This window comes from Symsagittifera roscoffensis, chromosome 2 (genome assembly GCF_963678635.1).
Source record: "Symsagittifera roscoffensis chromosome 2, txSymRosc1.1, whole genome shotgun sequence".
Taxonomy (NCBI): Eukaryota; Metazoa; Xenacoelomorpha; order Acoela; family Convolutidae; genus Symsagittifera; species Symsagittifera roscoffensis.
In genome coordinates, this window is record NC_087063.1 from 78,920,632 (window position 1) to 78,940,964 (window position 20,333).

A 20,333-nucleotide genomic window follows, 5' to 3' on the forward strand; every position below is an offset into this window, starting at 1 on the left:
TAAATCATCAAGAAAAATTCAGAAAAGGGTCGAAACATTCATATAAGTTTTTTTGTCGCAATAATTCATTCTTGCAACCAACTCAAAATTTTCAACAAGTAAACTTCAACAAAATTTTGGGGTTGTCTAGAAAAACTGTTTGAAGTTGTAGATTTTTAGACAAACGTAACCTGAAGAAACTTTTTCATTATGAATTAGTTTGCTAACAAAACGGTAGAATTTAATATGAATTTTGTGCTGTTTCAAGATATTTTCCTTCCTGTCACGCAACATTCAGAAAAAAAAAGCGACATTAAAATGAATAAAATGGTAAACACTGATTTTTTGCGCAAGTAATGGCAATCTAATTTTTCTGTGCTGCTAGCACAACCATCACCTTTTCACTTCATCTTGGTTTATTGGTTCTGGGAAGCTTGTAAGAAATTTATGCAGCTGTAATTTTCCGAAGTAAAATTCTTAATTCAATAGTGCGTAGAACTCCACCTCTCTTTATATAATAATATCAATATATGATATTCATATAATAACTTAAAATAATCGTTTCAGTACATTTTTAATGATAAACCTTTTTGGCCAAAAAACCTTAAATGTTGGATATATACAATGACAAGCAATTTCTCAAAACCCTGCTGAAAGCCTTATGATTGGATTCCACAGTAGCAAAAAAATACTTCCATTGTACATCAAATCTCACATATCTTTGTTTTTCAATAAATCAGTCAGGGATCTAAATACGAACAACGATCTTTTCGCAGAGAATCTGTTTTTTTTTCATATGTTTTTTCAGTCGAGCAATAATTGTCATGACTGAAAATATTTATTGTTGAGTGTTTAAAAAAATTAGGCTCACACTTTTAAAAGGTTTTTCAATTGCGACCATTCAAACTTCCTTCGTGTCTTTCATATTGGACTCTAGAGTTTGAGCGGCGGAATAGGTTAAAAGTCAAACATTCCCATCTCCCTTCCACCCGTTCCTCCCGCTCCAAATTTGATCCCGCTTTTTTTAGATTCCGCTCCAGAAATTGCACGCAGCCAGTGTACGGTGGAGCACATTGCATTGGTTGCAAAAACGAAACATATGAGAAAGGTCCAGACTATCGAGAGGATTTTGCTTCGCTGTCTTCTGATGTTCATACTTACTGTCATAATCTAGGTAAATAAGGATCAAATAATGGCTTTTTCATAACAGAAGTACGGAAAGCACAAAAGTTTCTCGATCAATCATCGTCCAAACAAAGCTTGAAGGACGGCAAGTGGTTGAGAACTTCTGCTCATTCTCTCCTTCTGCCATATTTTTTTTTTATATTTGAGGGGGAGCGGAGACCAAGCGGAAAAAAAGTTTTTCGAGCAATTTTTTTTTGTTCGAAGCAGTGCATTCCTGAAACTTATTCTTAGCAAGTTCATCAAAGATGTCCGACGCTATCTTTTTCCGTTGGCGAAAAAAGGACATAGGCACCAAATCCAACCCCACCGGGTGGTCGAAATTGAAACTTGTTCCTGAAAAGTCAAGTGCGTTCCCCAGATGGACGTCATGGTTCTTGTTCCTAAGTTAAATTTAACTTGATGCGTGCAATACAGGCATGACTGCATTCACTGCTTTCCACTGGTTTTCTGAGGATCGGATGATCTATGTGGACGAACACATGTGGACTGGGATGAATCAGTGGGGAGATGCAGGTCAGAATGCAGTAGACGTGAACAGCACTCAGTTTGTGGCTCCTGGTTGCACAGCGTTGTGGGCGGCAGGTATTTTTCTGATTCTTTTCCATTCCCCCACCTTTTTCCTGTCTAGGTGGGGGCTGTTTTTGGCTGTTTAGTCCGACTAGTTTTAAAAGTTGGCCTGCGGACTAATTATTTCTTTACAAACATATTTCGTCTTGGGAGTTAATCTTCGAAAACCCCTCGTTACACCATGGTGGAAAGTAAACAACTGATGATTATGTGAGGGTTTTGTTCCGACTTTCACAGAACGAACAAAAATAGCTGAGAAATTACCGCAGAATGCTGCGACTAAACTGATATCCGAAATAAAAAAAAGTTTTGAAAAAAAAATCGCGAAAAATTTTTTTGTTGCAATTTTTGCTATCCAATTAAAATATTTTTTGCTTAAAAAGAAAAAACAGTCAAAGTAAATAACAAAATAGGAACGAAAGCGTTAACTACAATAATAGCAACTTTCAAATTGGGGTAGAAATAGACTTCTCATCATATTTTGTAACATTTAGTGTGAAAAACGACTCGTGGAAAATTTTTTCTTGAGGTTGTCAAGATTGATTTGAGAGGAACTTTAAGCAAGCGGACTCTATGACTCTATGCATTAGTTTTTTCTCCAACTTCTAGATCGATCGGAACAAACAAAAAAAAATCATATTTTTTGAACATTAGCATGTCCCGAATTCTTAGCAAACAAGACTACGAGGCCCTGAATGTTCCGACTGCCTTGTATGGTTTATGGAGCAGTAAAAACATAAAAAATTGAACGTAAAAAAAATAAAAGTAGTTTTTTAATTTGAGATTTTTGCGGAACTCATCCGCCACACAAAATATAAAGTACAAAATGAGAGATTTTGCTCCTAGTAACAAGTCATTTATGGCAAATAATTTTCCTTAAACAGGCCAAAATGGCAATCTTTAAACCACCATAACTTTAAACGACCATCACAGGTAAGAGATCTTTTTCAACTTAATAATTAAATTAATTACACTCGAAACACACGTCTGAACAATTGTCAACAAAACTGCTCGGACTAGAGCGAACTCCTGAATGCTCCGACTGCCTTTTAAGGTCTATGGAGCAGTGTTTTTATGAAAACTGAATTTTAATACAATGAATTGTAATTGTGTTTTAAGTTTGAGATGCTTTGTGAAAATAACCAGGCCCCCACCCCACGCCATATAAAACAAAAATTGATAGTTTTTGGTCCTAATTTTAAATTAAATACTGTACACTGCTTCTGGTCGTTTATAACTGCTGTCCGGCAAATATTTTTAATGAATCGGAATCAATAATCTTAATTGGCACAAATTTAAAATTGTATAATGAAAGAATTTTTTCACTATTTATTATTTAGATAAAATACCAACAATAATACATTCTGTCACAAAGCACCAAAATTTTAGCATGTGAGTGCGGTCATAATTAAGTAGTAGGACACGGTATTGACAGACAAAAACCTGTCAATCAAGGTCGACCAAGGCTGTTTTGTGAACTTGTTTAAATATTTATCAAAAACACAAAATGTTTTTGGGGAGTTGAAAACCGGTTAGTTTATGTTCATTCAAAATCGGCGCATAATTGGTGTTTAGAAGGAAAATGGCCCAGGCGGGAGTCTCTCAATTTAAGGAGGTTCACCAGATCCTTGCTTAATCAGATTGTGTCATTGCTGCTTTCGAATGAATCCAAGCAATCAATCTTGTAGAACCTAATAGGTACTAATTTATATACTTCAGGAAAACGTTTAACGATATCCCTTGCGGATTGCTGAAGTGCGAAAGTCGCGCACGTCGGGGAGTCCCGGGCACCGAAAATATGCGGGGGGTGCTGAATAGATGCTACATCCGATGCGGCATCCTCGTGCCACAAAAAACGCAAAGAAGGTTGTTAACAAGGGGATACCCCAACCTGAACATGAACATCCCTCGATGTCTGCGGAGATGTTGGTGGAAGCGCACTAAGACATGTAAAAACATTTTGCAGTAAATCAAGTTTTTTTTTAAGATTGGCCGTGATTATTTAATGCGGCTTTTAAAACCAGACGAGCCTTATCAGGTTTGTTTGAGTTGAGGGCAGGATAGTGGGGTAAATATCATCACCGGCGGAGCGAAGCTGCGGATCGTGCGGTTTAACCGGAATGATATTTCTTTATCGAGGTCCTTTTTTATTGCATTTACTCTTTAAACCACTCTATTGAGTGTATTTATTCTATCGAGTGTGTTCCTCTTTAAACCACTATCTTTGTCGAGTCATTTTTCAACTTTCTTGAACTGTGACAGCGCTGAGTAGTAATTGTTGGGTACAGAACTGCTTTCATTGGCCCAAAATTTTCCTAATCAGTACCGTTCACCATCATGGTATGTTGTTGATTCAAGAAGGTTATGCGCTTGCTGATTGGCTGCGTCAGCTTATTTGTATGAACCCTGGCTTTCTAACTCATACCACGCTTTAACTTGGCTAACAAGTTTCACGTCTTCGGCATTACACTTGAAATATGTTGACATCAACCCGGAAGATGATGGGAGTAGGCCACTAAAAACCCAACCTACCAGCAGACAAACAAAAATAGTATTTTTCTTATCTGCATCATAAATATAATAGAGCAGTCGTTTGTGGTCATAAAATTTCTGACTAATTATCATTTCAAGTTCCTAATACTGAACTGGTTTTATTGGTTCCAGGTAGGAACGCTTTTCTTGAAGGTCCGGAGCATCAACCTTTCTAGACCCAACATTCATTTCATACTTGAAGTAAGCGGTTACCTTGAAGGTATAATCGACGATAATTTTTATGTCAGCGGATAGTGTGACCTTGACTAACCAAGTCGAAATAATAACCGTTAAATCAAATTTATTTAGGATCAAATCAAATTTTTTGCTGACAAGTTCAAATGGCGGTCTAAGCTTGAGGAAAGCCAGGAGTGATTGCTAACGGAATCATACAAAACGAGAGCGGTTTTGGTTTTTGACTTGGATGAAACACTAAACTCAATAACCTGTAAAAACTTTTGAGGTCTTGCATGGATGCGGAACAAGACGACGTTGCTTTATCCCCCGGATTTGTCTTCTAGAAAAAACATTTTGTTCCTTTCGAGGAGTAAAATTGCTGTCTGCATCATGCAAGAGGACATTGTGCGTAATTTTGCACTCATTTTTAGTGCATTTCCAACCCTTTGGGCAGTAACGGAACGTGTGAATCGCTTGGAGACAGGAGAAACAAATTTTCTTTCAGCGGAAAACTTTAAATAAGGTTCTTTTTCTTGATGACTTTGCATCCTAATAACGGATTTTCACCAGCGCACTGCGGGCAGAGAGAACAATTGAATCTTTTCGGCTTAACACTGGAAGCAAAAACTTGGGTGGTAGGTTTTGTCTTGGCAGGTTCCTCAGTTTTTGATTTATCAGGAAAAATTTTCATATGCCCATGCGTTTTGGCCTTTTTTATAACCACTTGTTGAAGTCAAGGATATTAGGGCAATACGAATTGCGTTTGACAGTGTAAGACGACCAAGACTCTTTCATTTTCGGAGGAAAATTACAGAAAACTTGATTTAAGTTGGCGGTTCCTTTCAGGTCGTCCTCATATGACAACGATCGAAACACACCAAGGAGACTTGAAATAACACAAGAAAACTAATAATGTTTTCAAAATTGTGCATTTTCACTAGTGCAAGGCTGTTAAGTTTTTCGAGGTGGGCGCTCACGACAGTTTAAGAATGCCAAAATTTTTGTTCAAGGACTCTTCGTGCTTCCCTGTTTATTTGACCTGAAAAAGCGAAGTACGCTATTGCCAATTTAGCTTTCCCAGTTACTAGTGTTTTAAGGTACGTCAGCTTGATGTCATCCGAATGAGTTGATTGCCAATTAACCGCGTTCCGAAACTGACCTATTGGTTCATGCCATTCTAACGGATTACCATCCATTCGGTTAATGAATCCTTCCTGTTCGAGGCCAAGACTTCTGCTAAGTCTTCGAACGGATATCAATTGCGATGGCGTATTGACATAATTCGGCACAGGTTGGTATAAGCACGAAGCGACTGGATTCGAAAAATACGGCTGATGAGCGAACGAGCAAGGAATATCTGACACAATCGATGATTACAAGGGTACTTGCTTGTGTGGCAGAGAAAAATAGAAAAATGCTCAACCGCTTTTGTTGGAGAACTTTACGTTTTTAGAGGAGCAACAGGTATTACTGCCTCAAATACGTGCGATGACTCATTCAAAGCTAATGGGTTAAAAACTGCGGTGGTCAGTGCTGCAGTTGCAGGGAACCACGATGCGAGGTTCGGCTTATAGAACTGAATAGAGTTAGTGGGATGACCTACAGGGTGTACCGCCGAAACAACCGCAGTTTGAGGAGGTAAATGCATATACGAAGGTGATGGAACAGATTCAAAATTATTAGACGTGGCAGGCTTAGCATTCGCCCACTGATTTGCATCTGAAAACCGTCGTTTTTGTGTTACATTTTGATTTAAATTTTCTCCATGTTAGCCAATATTTTTGCTTTTGTACTGGCAGCATTCTGCGTAAGAAGTTTTGGAAGAATTGGCAGGCCTCCTGCTCAATGTAACAATGTTGATATTTTTGCTGAATTTTTGTACTGGCAGCATTCTGCGTACGAAGTTTAGGAAAAATTGGCAGGCCTCCAGCTCAATGTAACAATGTTGAAACAAACCACCTGATTGAGCGTTACACATTGGAACGACATCCACTGGGCGCACTATGTTCAACCATATTCATTCTATAAATGTATGAGGTCGGGTCGATACTGATTGAGCGTTACACAAAGAAACGACATCCACTGGGGCGTTATATTCAACCTTATTCAATCCAGAAGTGTATGCGGTCGGTTCGGTATAAGAATAGTGTATAGATTTCCCGATGTATAAGGATTACAAATTCAATTTTTTAAGAAAGGGATATGTTTCCCAATGTATTAAGATAGGGAATGGTAAGGTTTCAGTATGATGGTTAGAGAATGGTAAGAAAAAATCTCGGCGCTCGTTATGTAATAGGTGAGTATTACATAAAGATTGTAAAATGAAGGTATTATTTTTTCGGTTCCTGTAAGTCGTTGGTAAGATGCGGGAAAGTTTGGGTTTTTTATCAAACAAATTTAAATTTTTTTTCAAAAAAACTTCAAAACACGATAAGATTTGATAAAATTTGAGCTATTAACGATTTTCTTAGATAACCTTACTTCTTAAAACTATGCTCTATCTAGCTGAAGCTATGTTGATTTCTACTGAAGTTTCAAAAAAAGCCAAGTTTTTGGAAACAATTGCAAAAATTTCAAGTTTTTGGAAAAAATTGGAAAATTTTCATGTTTTTCGAAAAAAATTGAAAAACTCTCAATGATTCGTCTGATTTTTTGTTGCTTTCGATCAAAATATAAAAAAATATTCACGTGCAGAGTTTAAAATTAAGCTTTCTTAACAATTATTAAGCTTTCTTAATTACAAGCTAAAATTGTAATTTAGTTGGCTGAATTAATATTGAAACTTCCGATTTTTCCGATTGCACTAAATTTCAGATCAAGGATGAGAAATAAACAGTTTACTGCTAAAATTGACAAAAGGGGTTATTTTTTCTTAAAATTACATTAGATATTGGTTGAAATTCAACAAAATCTCCTTCAAAGCTGATGATTATCTCTCTGTTGCTCCTACAACATGAACTTTATGGTTTTTCTGTAGACGTTTTCTATGTTTTAAGGTTATTCCTGCTTTCTGCTTAACACATGTTTTCGCTATTGAACTCTCTTTGCCAGAAAATTTAGTCAGAACTTGAAAATTTCGGAGGAAATTAGTATCAATTGAACAAACAATTTGCTCGCGGAGACAAAACTAAAAATGACATCGTCTGATTGTTACTAAGAAATTTGTACATGCTTTCCTTCAATTTCCCTTGTTCGATTGATACAGTAATTTATTTAGGCTAAAAACAACTTTTGGGATCAATAATTATCACTTTTCTTGCAAAATAGCTTTTGAACCGCTTCTTTTTCTTGATTATTGTCGGAAGGTTTCTCAAAAGTGTCTAAGTAAGAAAGAATGGGTGCTAGTTAAAACATTCAAAAGCACATGTAAAAACTGAGAATATGAACGTGTAATTTCACATTGAGTTTTAAAATCAATTAAGAGCAGCTCTATTATTTATAATCTGATTATCTCCGGAAGAAGAAAGACGCAAGGTTACCTAGTTCCTAAATTCTGCAACATCTAAGAATTTCGAAAAGAACTCTTCTTAAAAAAAATCGATTTAGAAAAAGAAATCAAAGTGTAAACTATAACAATTGAATAATTTTGAGAAACTTATTTCGCAAAAGCTCTATGGTTCTACCTAATGTTATAATTGAAAAAAACTTAAACTGTGTGTCTAATTGAAATTTTTCATGTTCAATTTCACATAATTAGGAGAACCTACATCTGGTTCTGCAAAAGTATCAGTTTGCTTAGAAGTTTTCAGCAAGATCCTTATTAATTTCTCTAAAAATCTTTTTATATCAAGATTTTTGTTTTTTATCCAAAATAATGGAATGTAGATCTTGAAAGCAAACTTTTGATTTATGCTTCATGTAATCTCTTCCAAAAGATGTCGGAGTTGGGTTTACTTCACAAAAAATTATCCTCAAAATATCTGAGTCTTCATATAATTTTACCTAATATATTAAATGATAACAAATTTTCCAATAAATTGTATATAAACATAATTCTTTGAGGTTTTTCATGTTGCATTTTCTCAAGATATAATTCATGAGCTAAGCTTGATTTAAATTATCTCAAAACTCCTAATGAATTAATATGAGTTTCTAACTCAATTTAGTATTTTTGTTTGGTTGCAAGTCTGCTGAACTGACGACAGATCTTATAAATTTATTCAGTGATTCTCAAAAATCTTATAAGCCTACGAACTTTTTTCAATCCAAAACTAGTTTGCAGAAATTACAGTTTTTGAAACTTGGTTCAAAGCAAGACAACAAATTGTCTAAAACTATTAAAAAAAGTTTTCTTTGGCAAAAAATTCGTTTTCGCAATGTAAGTATTGCAAAAACTTTTCAAAATGCTTGTTTTACATCCTGTTACAGCAAACACTACAAAAACGTACAATGTTTTTAAAATACTGCCTAAATTTTTAATGATAGGTTAAAGTTTTTCACTATCCCTGCTCCCCCTTCTGCTGAGTTTTATAAAACAGAACTATACTGTTTTGGAAAAGCTGTAAAGTCGAAAAACTTATCCAATGTGTGTTCTGAAAATCTTTGTTAATTCTATAAAATGAATTTAAAACAGCATGCTGATGAATTGCACATTCTCTAGCAAGATAGTAGGGGCATTTATTATAGTGGTGAGGCGTTCACTTGAAATCGTCAGATCATGTACTCGATCACATGCCATGGCAATGATAGTGTGTGAAGCGAGCTCTCACTTGACCTCTAGCTTCAAGTCTACTACAACCTGACCCAATTCGGCTGCAATAGTGGTACCACATGAAAGCTCTAGAATCAATAAACGGCCTTGAGTCCCAAAATAACACAGTCGTAAGGCCTACAGATAGATCCTCTGCGTTTCGCAGGAACTACATTTTTAAATTAACCTAACTTAGAAGGAAGTGACTGAACACGTTCTATGGTATGATCTTTCCTCTAATTTAAATTTTGGTTTTTGATCATATTTTTTTGATGGCAGTTGCTCCAAAGTTGCGTGATTTTGAGCTGAAATTTTCAACGTTATTGTTTTCGAAGATTCACAATATAGCAAATTAACTCGCAGTTCTCAATAAACGCGTATGCAAAGAACCACCATTTCTTTTTAATGTGCATTACATACTTTACGGGCAAAAGGAAAATTGATTTGTAATGACCTTATATGAAATCAAGCAGTTTGGTTTAATCAGACGTACAATAGTGCCAAAGTACCACTGTGTTGAAAAATAAAACGTTTTTCATCTGCCAAAAATCAGCAATTTTGGCACTGTTGAACAACATTTTATTGTTCGGCACTCCTGTACTTCGGCATTATTCGACCTCTCGTTAGGGGTAGTACAACAGCGCCGTAGCAAGACATTGCCAAACAAATGGTGTTCAACAGTGCCGAAAGTCATCAATTTCCAGCACTGCTGGTCATTTTTGTTCCGACTTTCGATACGAAAGTAACGGAATATTTGTGCTCGGGGTGGTTTTTTTCTTCAGACAAATTTCGACTTCTTAACTTGCCATTTTTGACGGAATTTGTCTTATATCATTCGAATGGTATTGTTGTCCTGAGCCTGAATTTTAACAGAAATTTTACCTGTGATCTGTTTTGTAAAGTTATTGAGGTTTAAAGATTGCCATTTTGGCCATTTTGAGACAATTAACGCGCGATATATTTGGCGCTCTTAACGCGTAAGCGGAGGTTTATGCCGTCCTAGAAACTGTTCCAAATTGGTTGAAAGAAGCTTATTTGCCATAAATGATTTGTTACAAGGAGGGAAATCTATCCTTTTGTACTTTATCTGGCGTGTGGGGGGAAGATTTTCATAAAAAATTTCAAATTTTTTAAGTGTTATTATTGCTCCATAAACTTTAAAAGGTAGTCAGAACATTCAGGGCTTCGCCCTGATACGAGCAGTTTTATCTGTATTTAAGGCAACACAATTTTCTTAAATCAGTAACTGAGATTTTAGATTTAAATTTTGAGTAATGATGCTTAACTTGTGACACAGACTTCTCGCGCTGCATGATCAAATTTTTCATCTCGGATCAGCTTACAAATACAGTCATACAATTATCAGACTGTTTGACTATACCTTTCCTATATATAGAAAATTACATGTAAGCTTTGTGCCTAGCATTCTCCCATTTATTACAATTGTACGACAATCATTCTTTCGTAATGAAAAAGATTGGTCATAAAAACGAAGGAAATTACCAAAAAGCTGAATTAAAAATCAGTTCTGCCATAGTTTTTTGCGCTTAGCGAGTCCGGTAGTACAATATGCAACTAGATTTCCAAATGAGAGCATCCAATAATCAGGCAGAAAACATTTTACACATATACTGCATAAGAACCCGCACTGACGAAATTGGTTTCGGATCGATTTAAATTGATTTTAAATCGGTTTTAAATCGATCCAAATCAATTAACAATGTTCATTTTACGAAACTAAATGGATTTTAAATCAATTCAAATCTATCTTTTGAAAAATTTGGATCAATTCAAGTGTCTAAAAATTCGATTCAAATCGATTTGGATGGATTTTTTGACTCACTAAAATCCATCCGAATCTCACTTAAATCCATTTGAAATCGACTTAAATCGATCTTTCTTGAAAATTTTGGACCAATTTAAGTGTCTTAAAACTTGATTTAAATCGATTATCATGGATTTTCAGACTCGTTTTACTCAATTTTCTTGCTAACAAGGCAACTTTTTTGCTATCAGTTTTTTTGCTAACAAGGCAAAAGATTTGTCTAAATATCTAAATAAAAACACACGTGCCAGAAAAGATGTTAAAGAACTCAATAAAATGATCCGCATATATCAGATTTTTAGCTCGAAAATATGCAATGAAATCAAAGAAAATCATTGTAAATCAGGTAATGGGCAAAATCCTATGTAAACAAAAAAAGGGTTAGGATAAATTGGCTCTTTTTCCTTTTCCCCCCACGTGCAAAATTTTACAAAATTTGGTTTTGTTCACTTTATTCGAATGTTACAAAAATTGGCATGCGAACTAATTAGGCCTTGACAAACATTTTTGGTTTCCATAGTTAACCTTGTAAAACCCCTCGTTACACCATAAAATTGACGCTTATGTGAGGTGGGGGAAAAAGGAAAAACAGCCAATAAATTAAGTTTTTATCTGCAATATGCAATGAAATCCTAGAAAATCATGAATGAAAATCAGATTTTGAGCAAAAACTTATCAAACGGAACAAGAAAAGGGTCAATATAGATCAGCTTTTGAACTCAAAATATGCAAATAACTCATAGAATTTTATCAATATTTTTTTCTTTTTGTTTGGTGTTTTCAAAGCTACAATATATTATGTATGTAAAATTAAGAATGATCGGCAATGAATAAATGGAAACATTTTAATCCCCTTAAAACTAATAACAATTATGACTGGAAAATGGATTTTTCCAGTCAAAAAACGCGATTTTTTTGTCAAATTTTTCAAAAAGTGACCTGAGAATCCGACACAAACCGACCCCCCCCCCCCTCGAGAAAATCCTAGATCCGCCCCTGGTGCTAATAACTTTTTTTCAACTCTAACAGTGACGGTTCAATCTTTTTGCAGTTCAATCTGATTTAATAGAATCCATTGTTTTGCGGCATGATTTGATAACTTAAGCTCTCTTATAAATGACCACAACATGAACGTGTCGTGGCGGCCAGTCCATAAGCAGAATGGTCTAAGAGCAGAAAGGGTCCAAGAACAGAAAAACTGAAAAATGTCAACTTTTATGAGCTAATCGGTGACTTAATTATCAGAATTGTCAATAATAACAAAGCAACGAACATTTAATGCATAACTTGAATAATTTAATCAAGATTTTTCAAAAAGTTTCAATCAAAAAACTTAATGATAATATTCAATTCATGCATATTTTATTCATTTTCTTGGTATTTTTGGCCATTCTAATAAGTTGCGTTATTAATTAGCCCGTGTAAACCAACATTAGTCAATTATGTTCGGTTTTTCTGCTCTTGGACTATTCTGCTTATTGCTCCGCATCCACGTGTCGTTTGTGTCATTTTCCGCGCGCCGACAAACGGTTTTCTAAAATTTGGGTAATAGCTTCAAGTTTTGGATTGTTAACTGAACTTTAACTATTTTGGACTAAGCAAGTCTGATCTTGAAAAACGAAATGCTTGATCGATTTTTAATATAGTTATCAGGATACACGGTGGCGTCCCTCATGCTTGAAGGACCGAATGCTTGAAATTAATTTTAGCTTACTTTCAGCCAATCAGAAATGAGTATTCAAAATCTAAAAATAAATCGTGAAAATCTCAAAGTAAGAAAAAAAATCCAGGCCATTAGTGTTAATATTGGCCGATTAGATAATACGCAGATGAGTTTTCACATATTGCCGGATCGATATAGCCAGGATCAGACCGTCATTGTGGACAATAAATTACTATTTAAAAATCCAAGAAAACGAATGCGCTGAGTTTTTGGCCGGATCGAAAAGGGCGAAAGACCTCCGGCCCAAAAATTTAAATGGCGTCAGTTGAACGCCAAAATTCGAAACTTTTATGAACTTGAACTGATGAATCCTGATGTTTAACCCGCAATTTGTAAAATTTTTGGTTATTTTCTTCTGATTTAATACATTTTCTGTTAATATTGACTTCGATTTTGTGGGAGAGGCATTTAGCCAATAAGAACGCTTAGCAATTTTGATTGGTTGAAATTTTTCAAGCATTCTGTCCTTCAAGCATGAGAACCCTCCCCAGGATACACTATTGATATTGTTTTCATCTCGTTTTTAGGCGAGCCAAATGGGGCTGCGGAAACAGATATTCTTATGTGGCTTGGATATGGATCGGTCAGAGGAATACTGGACCATAGCACCAAACCCGATCCGCCCAGAATTGTCTGCGACAAATGGACCAAACTCGACTGCCTCGAAGAATGTAGCAGCTCGTATTTCTCACTGGCTTAGATGGAATTCAGGTCGCAATCGAATCAATTTAAAAAGAAGTCCATATAATCAGTAATCATGAGGTCTACTATAAAAAAACCGACGGCTATGTTATTGGAATCCATACCAATATGATCTCAATCGTTAATGAGATAGATGCCTAAATTAACACTCAAATTAATGATTATTCGAAATTATTTGAGTTGATTCACAAAATACATAAGTAGTTAATAGAATAAATAATTCATAAATAATTGAATCAAAACTTTTTTTATCGTAACTGCTGAAAGTTTTCATTAATGCGCCCTTAATCAGTTTGCAAGACGATGTGCCCTGAAATTGGGTAAAATCTTTCAAAACAGTGGGAAAGAACACCCTCGGTAACTTATCTGCAAAAATGGGTCCAATAAACTACTTTGCTGCCGTTTGGAATTACATAGAAGTTTTAATTTGTGCGGGACAGTCCATACTTTGCTTAGAACTTTTTTCATGCTCTCACCGCTATTTGTTGTGATAAATATTAAATCTTTTTAATTTGGGGCACTTAGCACAGTGGTAAGGCGTTCACTATGAACACGTCAGATCATGTATTCGATCCCATGCCATGGCAATGTTGTTGTTGTTGTTGTGAATTTTCAGTAGGATACTGATGGGATGATATCCCCAAAGTTCTCAAAATTTTGTCCAGTTATTTCGGCACATGTTGCAGTCACAGAAGAGGACCCATTGTTTTGTTCTGAGAATTGATCGTCGAAAAACTTCCACATCATCTGTATCAATTTTCGCTTTAAGCCTCGCATTTCTCGAAATTCAATTTTCTGATTTAGTTGGTTTATTAGACGGCACGTCCTGAATATAAACTCTCCTCTAATTTTTTCAGTTCTGGTCTTGTTTAGGTTGAAAATTTCTTTCGTTCTTCCTGGATTTTCAGTTTTTGCCGGGAGCTTAATGTGATCGTTTTCTTCATGCATGAATTTCGCCATCATCAGTAACTCGTTCAGCTGGAGAAACAACGCCAGAGGCAGGATGTTTAACAATCTCAGCTGCTCTGTGTAGTCAGAAGCGTTTCCCGTGATCCATTTTAAGACTTTCTTTTGGAACCATTCTAATCTCCCTAAGTCGCTTCTTGAGATATTGCAATAATTAGACCATACGTTAGAACAGGAAGTATTAAGGATTTGTACAGACCAAGTTTCATGCACATTTTGACTTTGAATTCTAAGTTTCTGCGGATGCAATAGAACGTTTTATTCGCTTTCGACATTCTTGAGTCATTATGGGTTGTCCATGTTAAATGTTTGGACACATGTATTCCTAGATCCTTTCTCACATTCGAGCTTTCCACTGCTGTTTCACAAAGAATAAATTCGTGTTGATTTCCTCTAAATTCGACTTTAAAACATTTGTCCAGTGCCAGACTCATCTTGTTTTTGTCTACCCAGTTTTCAACGCTTTTTAGGTCCTGCTGGATGTCCTTTGTGTTTACATTCACTGCTAGTAATTTTAGGTCGTCTGCAAAGATAAATGGGTCACTAAATTTCAATACTTCAGGAAGATCATTTATGAAGATACAGAAGAATAATGGACCAATCAACGATCCTTGTGGTACACCACTTGTAATTTCTAAAGTTTCTGATGAGAAATTGTCAGCACGAACAAATTGTTTCCTGTTGCTGAGATAATCTGCGATTATTTTAAGGAAACAGCCTCCAACTCCAATGTTGCTCATTTTCTTTAGTAGTTCATAATGCGGGACTTTGTCGAATGCCTTAGAGAAGTCGGTATAGAATGCGATCACATGGTTTTCATTGTTCTTGTCAATTGCTTCGTAGATTTCTTTCAAGAAAGATAACATGTTTGTACACAACTGAACGGTTTTTAACAAAACCGTGCTGGCATCTTGTGAGAAATTTGATGAAATGGTCATACAACGCTGGACATATGCAATTTTCCAGGAGTTTACTCATGATATTGAGGAGTGACACCGGCCGGTAGTTTTTCATTAGTCGTTTGTCACCTTTCTTGTAAATAGGCGACACAGCCGCAACTTTCTGGTATTTTCCTTAACCTCTTGATGTTTTTAAAAACGCAATGCAAAATTGTGGTAATTTCTCTGGCCGTTCGCTGGAAGAAAATTGGTGGGAGTCCATCTGGGCCTCGCGATTTTGTTATGTTCAGCTCTGTTATAATTTGGTTTAAATATGTTTTTGAGATACTGAAGTTACTCAATATCGTGTTTTCGCACTTCATGTCACTGAGCTTGAAGCTTGATTTGGGCGAAAATACAGAGTGAAAATATTCATTCAAAAAGTTCACTTTTTCTTTGCCTTTGGAAACAGCTATTTCGTCCTTGATCATAGTCTTTGGGGAAGTTTCTGATTTTTTCAGACTCTTAAAGTGTTTGAAAATTAAATGTGTGTTACGAGTGGACATCAAATTTTCCTGATAGTTTACTCTATCTTCCTCTTCTGCTTCTTCCACCATTTTATCTAGAGATAGAATGAGATTTTTGCGGTAGCTTGTAGGTTTCAATTTATATATTCTAGTTTGTGTTCGCAGTTTGTTCATGATGTTTGAGGTACTTGGCGTAACCCATGGCGGAAGTGATTGGCGACGTCTCGTTCTTCTAGGCACATGTTGGTATACCAAATTTTCCAAATAGTCGTAAAGTTCCTCGCACATTCTATTTTTGTTTGTGTGACATACTGGTGAGAAAGGCTGACTTAGTATTGATTTCTTGATTTCGTTATAGTCCACGCTACCGAAGCTTCGAAAGTTTTCAATAGCGACCTTTACCTCATAGTGAGGACATTCAATTAGAATGCTGATTGCTTTGTGGTCGGAGCAATTGTAAATTTTTGAGAAATTTTCGTCAGGAATCGCATGAATGTGACAATTTTTGAATAATGTAATGTCTAGGGTGTTTTTGTCATAAGTTGGAAAATCTATTACCTGCTCGAACTGATGTTGCTCGATTAGTTCAATTATTGGGTTTTCTTCAATTCCCGTGATACTATAGTCAATCCAGTTTGCATTTGGAAAATTTATATCTCCGCAAATAAGTGTTGCAGTTGATTGATTTGATTTCTCGATTTCATTTAAAATTTGTGCGAAATTGCCTAGACAATAGCAATATTTGCTGCTCGAAGGTGGATTGTAAAAACAGCAGACAACAATTCGTTTATCGCTTATTTGGATGCTGCAAGTTAAACAACATTCAGGTTGCTTATTTAGCAACAATTTAGATGAAAATGTTTGTTTCACTGCCATTAGTACTCCACCGTGCAAATTTTGATCTTTGGCTGTTTGTCGTTCTGATCTATAAATACTGTATTCATTTAGCACTAATTCAGATGATGCAATGTTTTCATTTAACCAAGTCTCGCAGAGACCTATTATGTCATAGTTTGATGTTGCTACAGCATTTGCAAACTTCATTCGTCGTTCGAGATTTATGAGACTTCTTTTAATCATTTGCAGAATGTTGAGAAAGCCTAGTCAAGCATCATCTGCTTGTTCTGCTTCTATCATCTCTTTTTTTACCATCATTGACCAGCTCGAAATTCCTGATTTTGATTTTCTCCTTTGGAACTCCTTCGTCTAGAAGTTCTCTTCGTCTTTTCAAGCATAGGTTTTCCTTCCTCGCATCTTCTTTCGATAATGCTGGCAGAAGGTAAATTTCCTCATCTCGCAGCTCATCTCTTTTTTCGAAGCACTTTGCCAGCACCAATCGTGCTTCATGTTCCGTTGACAGAGTTATTAATAAAGTTCTTGACTTGATGCGCTCTTTGCTGAATTTCCCTAGCCTTTTTATTTCTTCAATTTGTGTTTTAACTCCTAACTTGTTTAGTACCTCATGTACTTTTTCGGTTGTGGGGACAAAATTCGCCTTTTGATTTCTCGGGATCTTCTCTGATCTCCTGTATACGGAAGCTTTTATTGATATTATGATGTATTTTTTGTTTTACTTCTTTTCCAGCTCCTGGTTGAGCGTTCATATCTTTAACAGGTTTCACACTGATTACATCTGCATAGCTTTTTTCCAGTTTTTCGCATGTGGTTTTTGTAGCGTTTTCGACTTATTCATCAACCAATGCCGTCAGCTTTTTTGCCATATTTTCAAGACGTGCTTGTATTCCGTCACTCTCTTTTTCAATTTTCTCGTTCATTTGCATCATGGTCCTACACTTTATGAAGTTATCTCTTTCGTTATTAGTTACACATGTGTCGCATAGAAGCATTGCGTTTAAACCCAAGTCTTTTATGCCATTGATGGCGGTGTTAGTAAGACCAGTGCAGGTGCTCTCAAGATGCATTTGAGCATTGCAAGATACACAACTGAAACATCTGTCCCTGGCATTTATGGGTTTTTTGCACGTTTTGCAATTTTTAGTCATATTGGTGGATACAGAGAGAAGGAGAAAATGGGATAGAGAATATTTATTTACAATTTGATCCAAGCCTGGACAATTAAGCTCAGTCCCGTCAAGAATTGAAATTTAAACTCACAATTTATTTCTGTTCTCGTTTCCTTCGTGATTCTCGTTGTTTTTTTGACGGTTTCTTTTTCTTCTTTAAGATATCACTCAAGTTGCTTTTGTTGTTTCGTATTATAGCTAAAGTTTTGATTTCAAGTGCGGTTTCTTGATGCAGTTCTCTGTATTCTTCAAGTAGATCTTTGTCCTGTTATTTAGAATTTGAAATTATGTCTGTTGTAACTTGAACAACTGGTATCGGAAGTTTCTTTAGATCTTCAAGAATATAGGGTGCACCGTCTCTCTGACAATAGACAAGGCCTTCAATTCGAGGATGCGAATTGATTAGGGGTTTGATTTCTGATACTAGTTGATTGGCAGTAAGAGGAGTCCTTGGATGGAATGGATGTTTTGAAATCGAATTGTTTATTACGTCGTGCCAGATAATTACAGACTCGTTTCTATTAATTTCGTCTCTCAAGATGTTTCGTACGATTTTATTCGATTTCGATTTGGGATGAAACGTTACTCCCTTGTAATGAATGACGTCTTCTTGCAGTTCCTCGTTTCCTCCTACTGATGCTCAATCTTCAAGTGCCAGATGTAATGAGCTCGCTTCAATAATCACAACCATGAAAAAGGGGTCACCACGGCTACCCCGCAAATCATATAACCTATTTAATAAGTTTATCACAACAATTAGGCTAGTGTGTTAGGACTAGCTCTCGCTTGACCTGTAGCTTCAGGTCTACCTCAGCCTGACCAAATTTGGCTGCAATAGTGGTACCACGTAAAAGTTCTAGACGCTAAAAAAACTGCCTTGAGTCGCAAAAAAAACAGCTTCGCTGAGCAAAATAACACTGTCTGGAATGTGGGGAGATAATACAAATGGACTATCCTCGACAGGACTGTTAAGGCCTACTGATAGCTCCTCTGCGATTTGCAGGAACTACAATTATATAACCCTAAAGATAGAAAAAAAAATTTTCTTGGTATGAAATTATCAAATGTTATAAAGATTGATATATTGCATAAAAAATATTCAAAAAGTTACATATACATAATGACCTGAAGCAGTTGTTTTTTGTTCACCGACACACTTGAAACTCAATTTACCAATAATTAATCAATTTGCTTTGTTTTTTCAATATAAAAATTTAGAGTTAATCTACTCCAAGTTTTGAGCTAATCTACTCCATTTCCTGGCACGAATTCCTTGACGTAAATTTAATTTCTGGGCGTATCGGAAAAAAAACGCGAACTTTGCTTGAGTCTACTTTCAGACACGTAATATGTTCAAGTTTTGTTTGAGGGCGCATTCAAACTCTCATCACTTTATTTGAGTTTTGTTTGGAACTAAAGTCAGACTCTTGAGAGTTTTTTTTAGTAGTTCTTAGAAATTTTTTGCAGATTTGCTCAGACTAAGTTTGAAACTACGCTCTGACCCTCGCAATTAATTTTAAACGCTGTTTCAGACTACATTTATGATCTTGCGACGTTGTTCGGACTTGGTTTGGACTGTGTTCAGACTTCCGCGCAAACTTGCCCAGCTTTTATTTGGGATTGTGCTCAAACCCTGGCAAATATTTTCAGGCATTGTGTCCAAAAGTCTTGCGTTATTATTGTCAGATTTTTTTGGTAACAGAATTATTTTGATCATTCCAGATCAAAATTTAAAATATTGTTCCGAATTTTGAAGAAAAAGTCGGAAAATTTGTGCTCGAGGTTTTTTTATATACTTTTCGACTTTTCCTGACTTTTTTTGACTTTTTAATCAGCCATTTTTAACGGATTTTTTTTATATCATCGGAAAATTGTTGCTGATTTTTTTTTCTGAAAAAATAATTCCCTGTGATCGTTTTTCATTACACTCTGAGATTTCAAGACTGGTAATTTGACCAATTTAGAAAAATTGACGCGCGATGTTTTTCGTCTGCTAATAACACGTCAGCCATGATTTAATCCATGAGATGTGAGGCATGTCATTTAGTCTATTTAAAACTTCGATATGAATGAATTTTATAATCACTTTGAACTTTACATAGTGGTTAAGGATGAATTTTAGAGGAAATTTTTACATTATTTAACATTAAAAGAATCAATTTCTGTGAAAATTGATCTTTTTTTCGGAAAAAAACTACTGCATTCAATTTTAAAGCAATTGGAACATTCAGGGCTTCGCTTGGATATGATCAATCAGACCAATTTAACATCCTCCTCCCCCTAGCAAATTTAATTTAAATTAAGCTGCAGGATCTTAACTTGGTCTATTTGGGGGGAGGAGGGGGGAGGATGTTAACATGAGCCGCTCAATATTATGATAAAACTTTTGGAAAAAACTCAATGAGCGTTCTCTCAGTATTGAGTTTATGGGCCTTATTCTGAAACAAGGGTAACCTGGTGGCATATCGCTTAACACATATGCCTAACACTATGCGATTGTTGATCATCTAGGCGTTCACTTAAACAAAACATTTTTGCTTAAATAAAACAAACAAGAC

General features: G+C 35.7%; 2 protein-coding genes across 6 annotated transcripts in view; one reads left to right on the forward strand and one right to left on the reverse strand.

Moving 5' to 3' along the window:
- The window catches only part of LOC134840587 (succinate--CoA ligase [GDP-forming] subunit beta, mitochondrial-like), a 485,398-nt gene extending 466,862 nt beyond the window's left edge, over positions 1 to 18,536 (reverse strand). For 4 of the 5 annotated variants that reach the window (XM_063856502.1, XM_063856501.1, XM_063856499.1 and 1 more), the window contains exon 1: positions 18,507 to 18,535. The gene's annotated coding sequence lies outside the window, so the exon portion shown is untranslated. Of the gene's footprint in view, positions 1 to 18,506 lie in introns of all 5 variants that reach the window. The other variant, XM_063856503.1, reaches the window with a different exon arrangement.
- Positions 1,048 to 13,450, forward strand: LOC134840684 (uncharacterized). The gene is made up of 3 exons (XM_063856655.1): positions 1,048 to 1,153; positions 1,579 to 1,746; positions 13,206 to 13,450. The coding sequence occupies exons 2-3, from the start codon at positions 1,581 to 1,583 to the stop codon at positions 13,376 to 13,378; spliced, it is 339 nt and encodes a 112-aa protein (XP_063712725.1). The 5' UTR covers positions 1,048 to 1,153; positions 1,579 to 1,580; the 3' UTR covers positions 13,379 to 13,450.
- Positions 18,537 to 20,333: the final 1,797 nt, after the last annotated feature.

What these genes read in the sequence shown, in the direction of transcription:
- LOC134840684 (XM_063856655.1), top strand. Translation starts at nt 1,581, where the DNA reads ATGACTGCATTCACTGCTTTCCACTGGTTTTCTGAGGATCGGATGATC. An exon ending in CACAGCGTTGTGGGCGGCAG is followed by an intron (nt 1,747 to 13,205) that starts GTATTTTTCTGA and finishes TCTCGTTTTTAG; the next exon opens with GCGAGCCAAATGGGGCTGCG.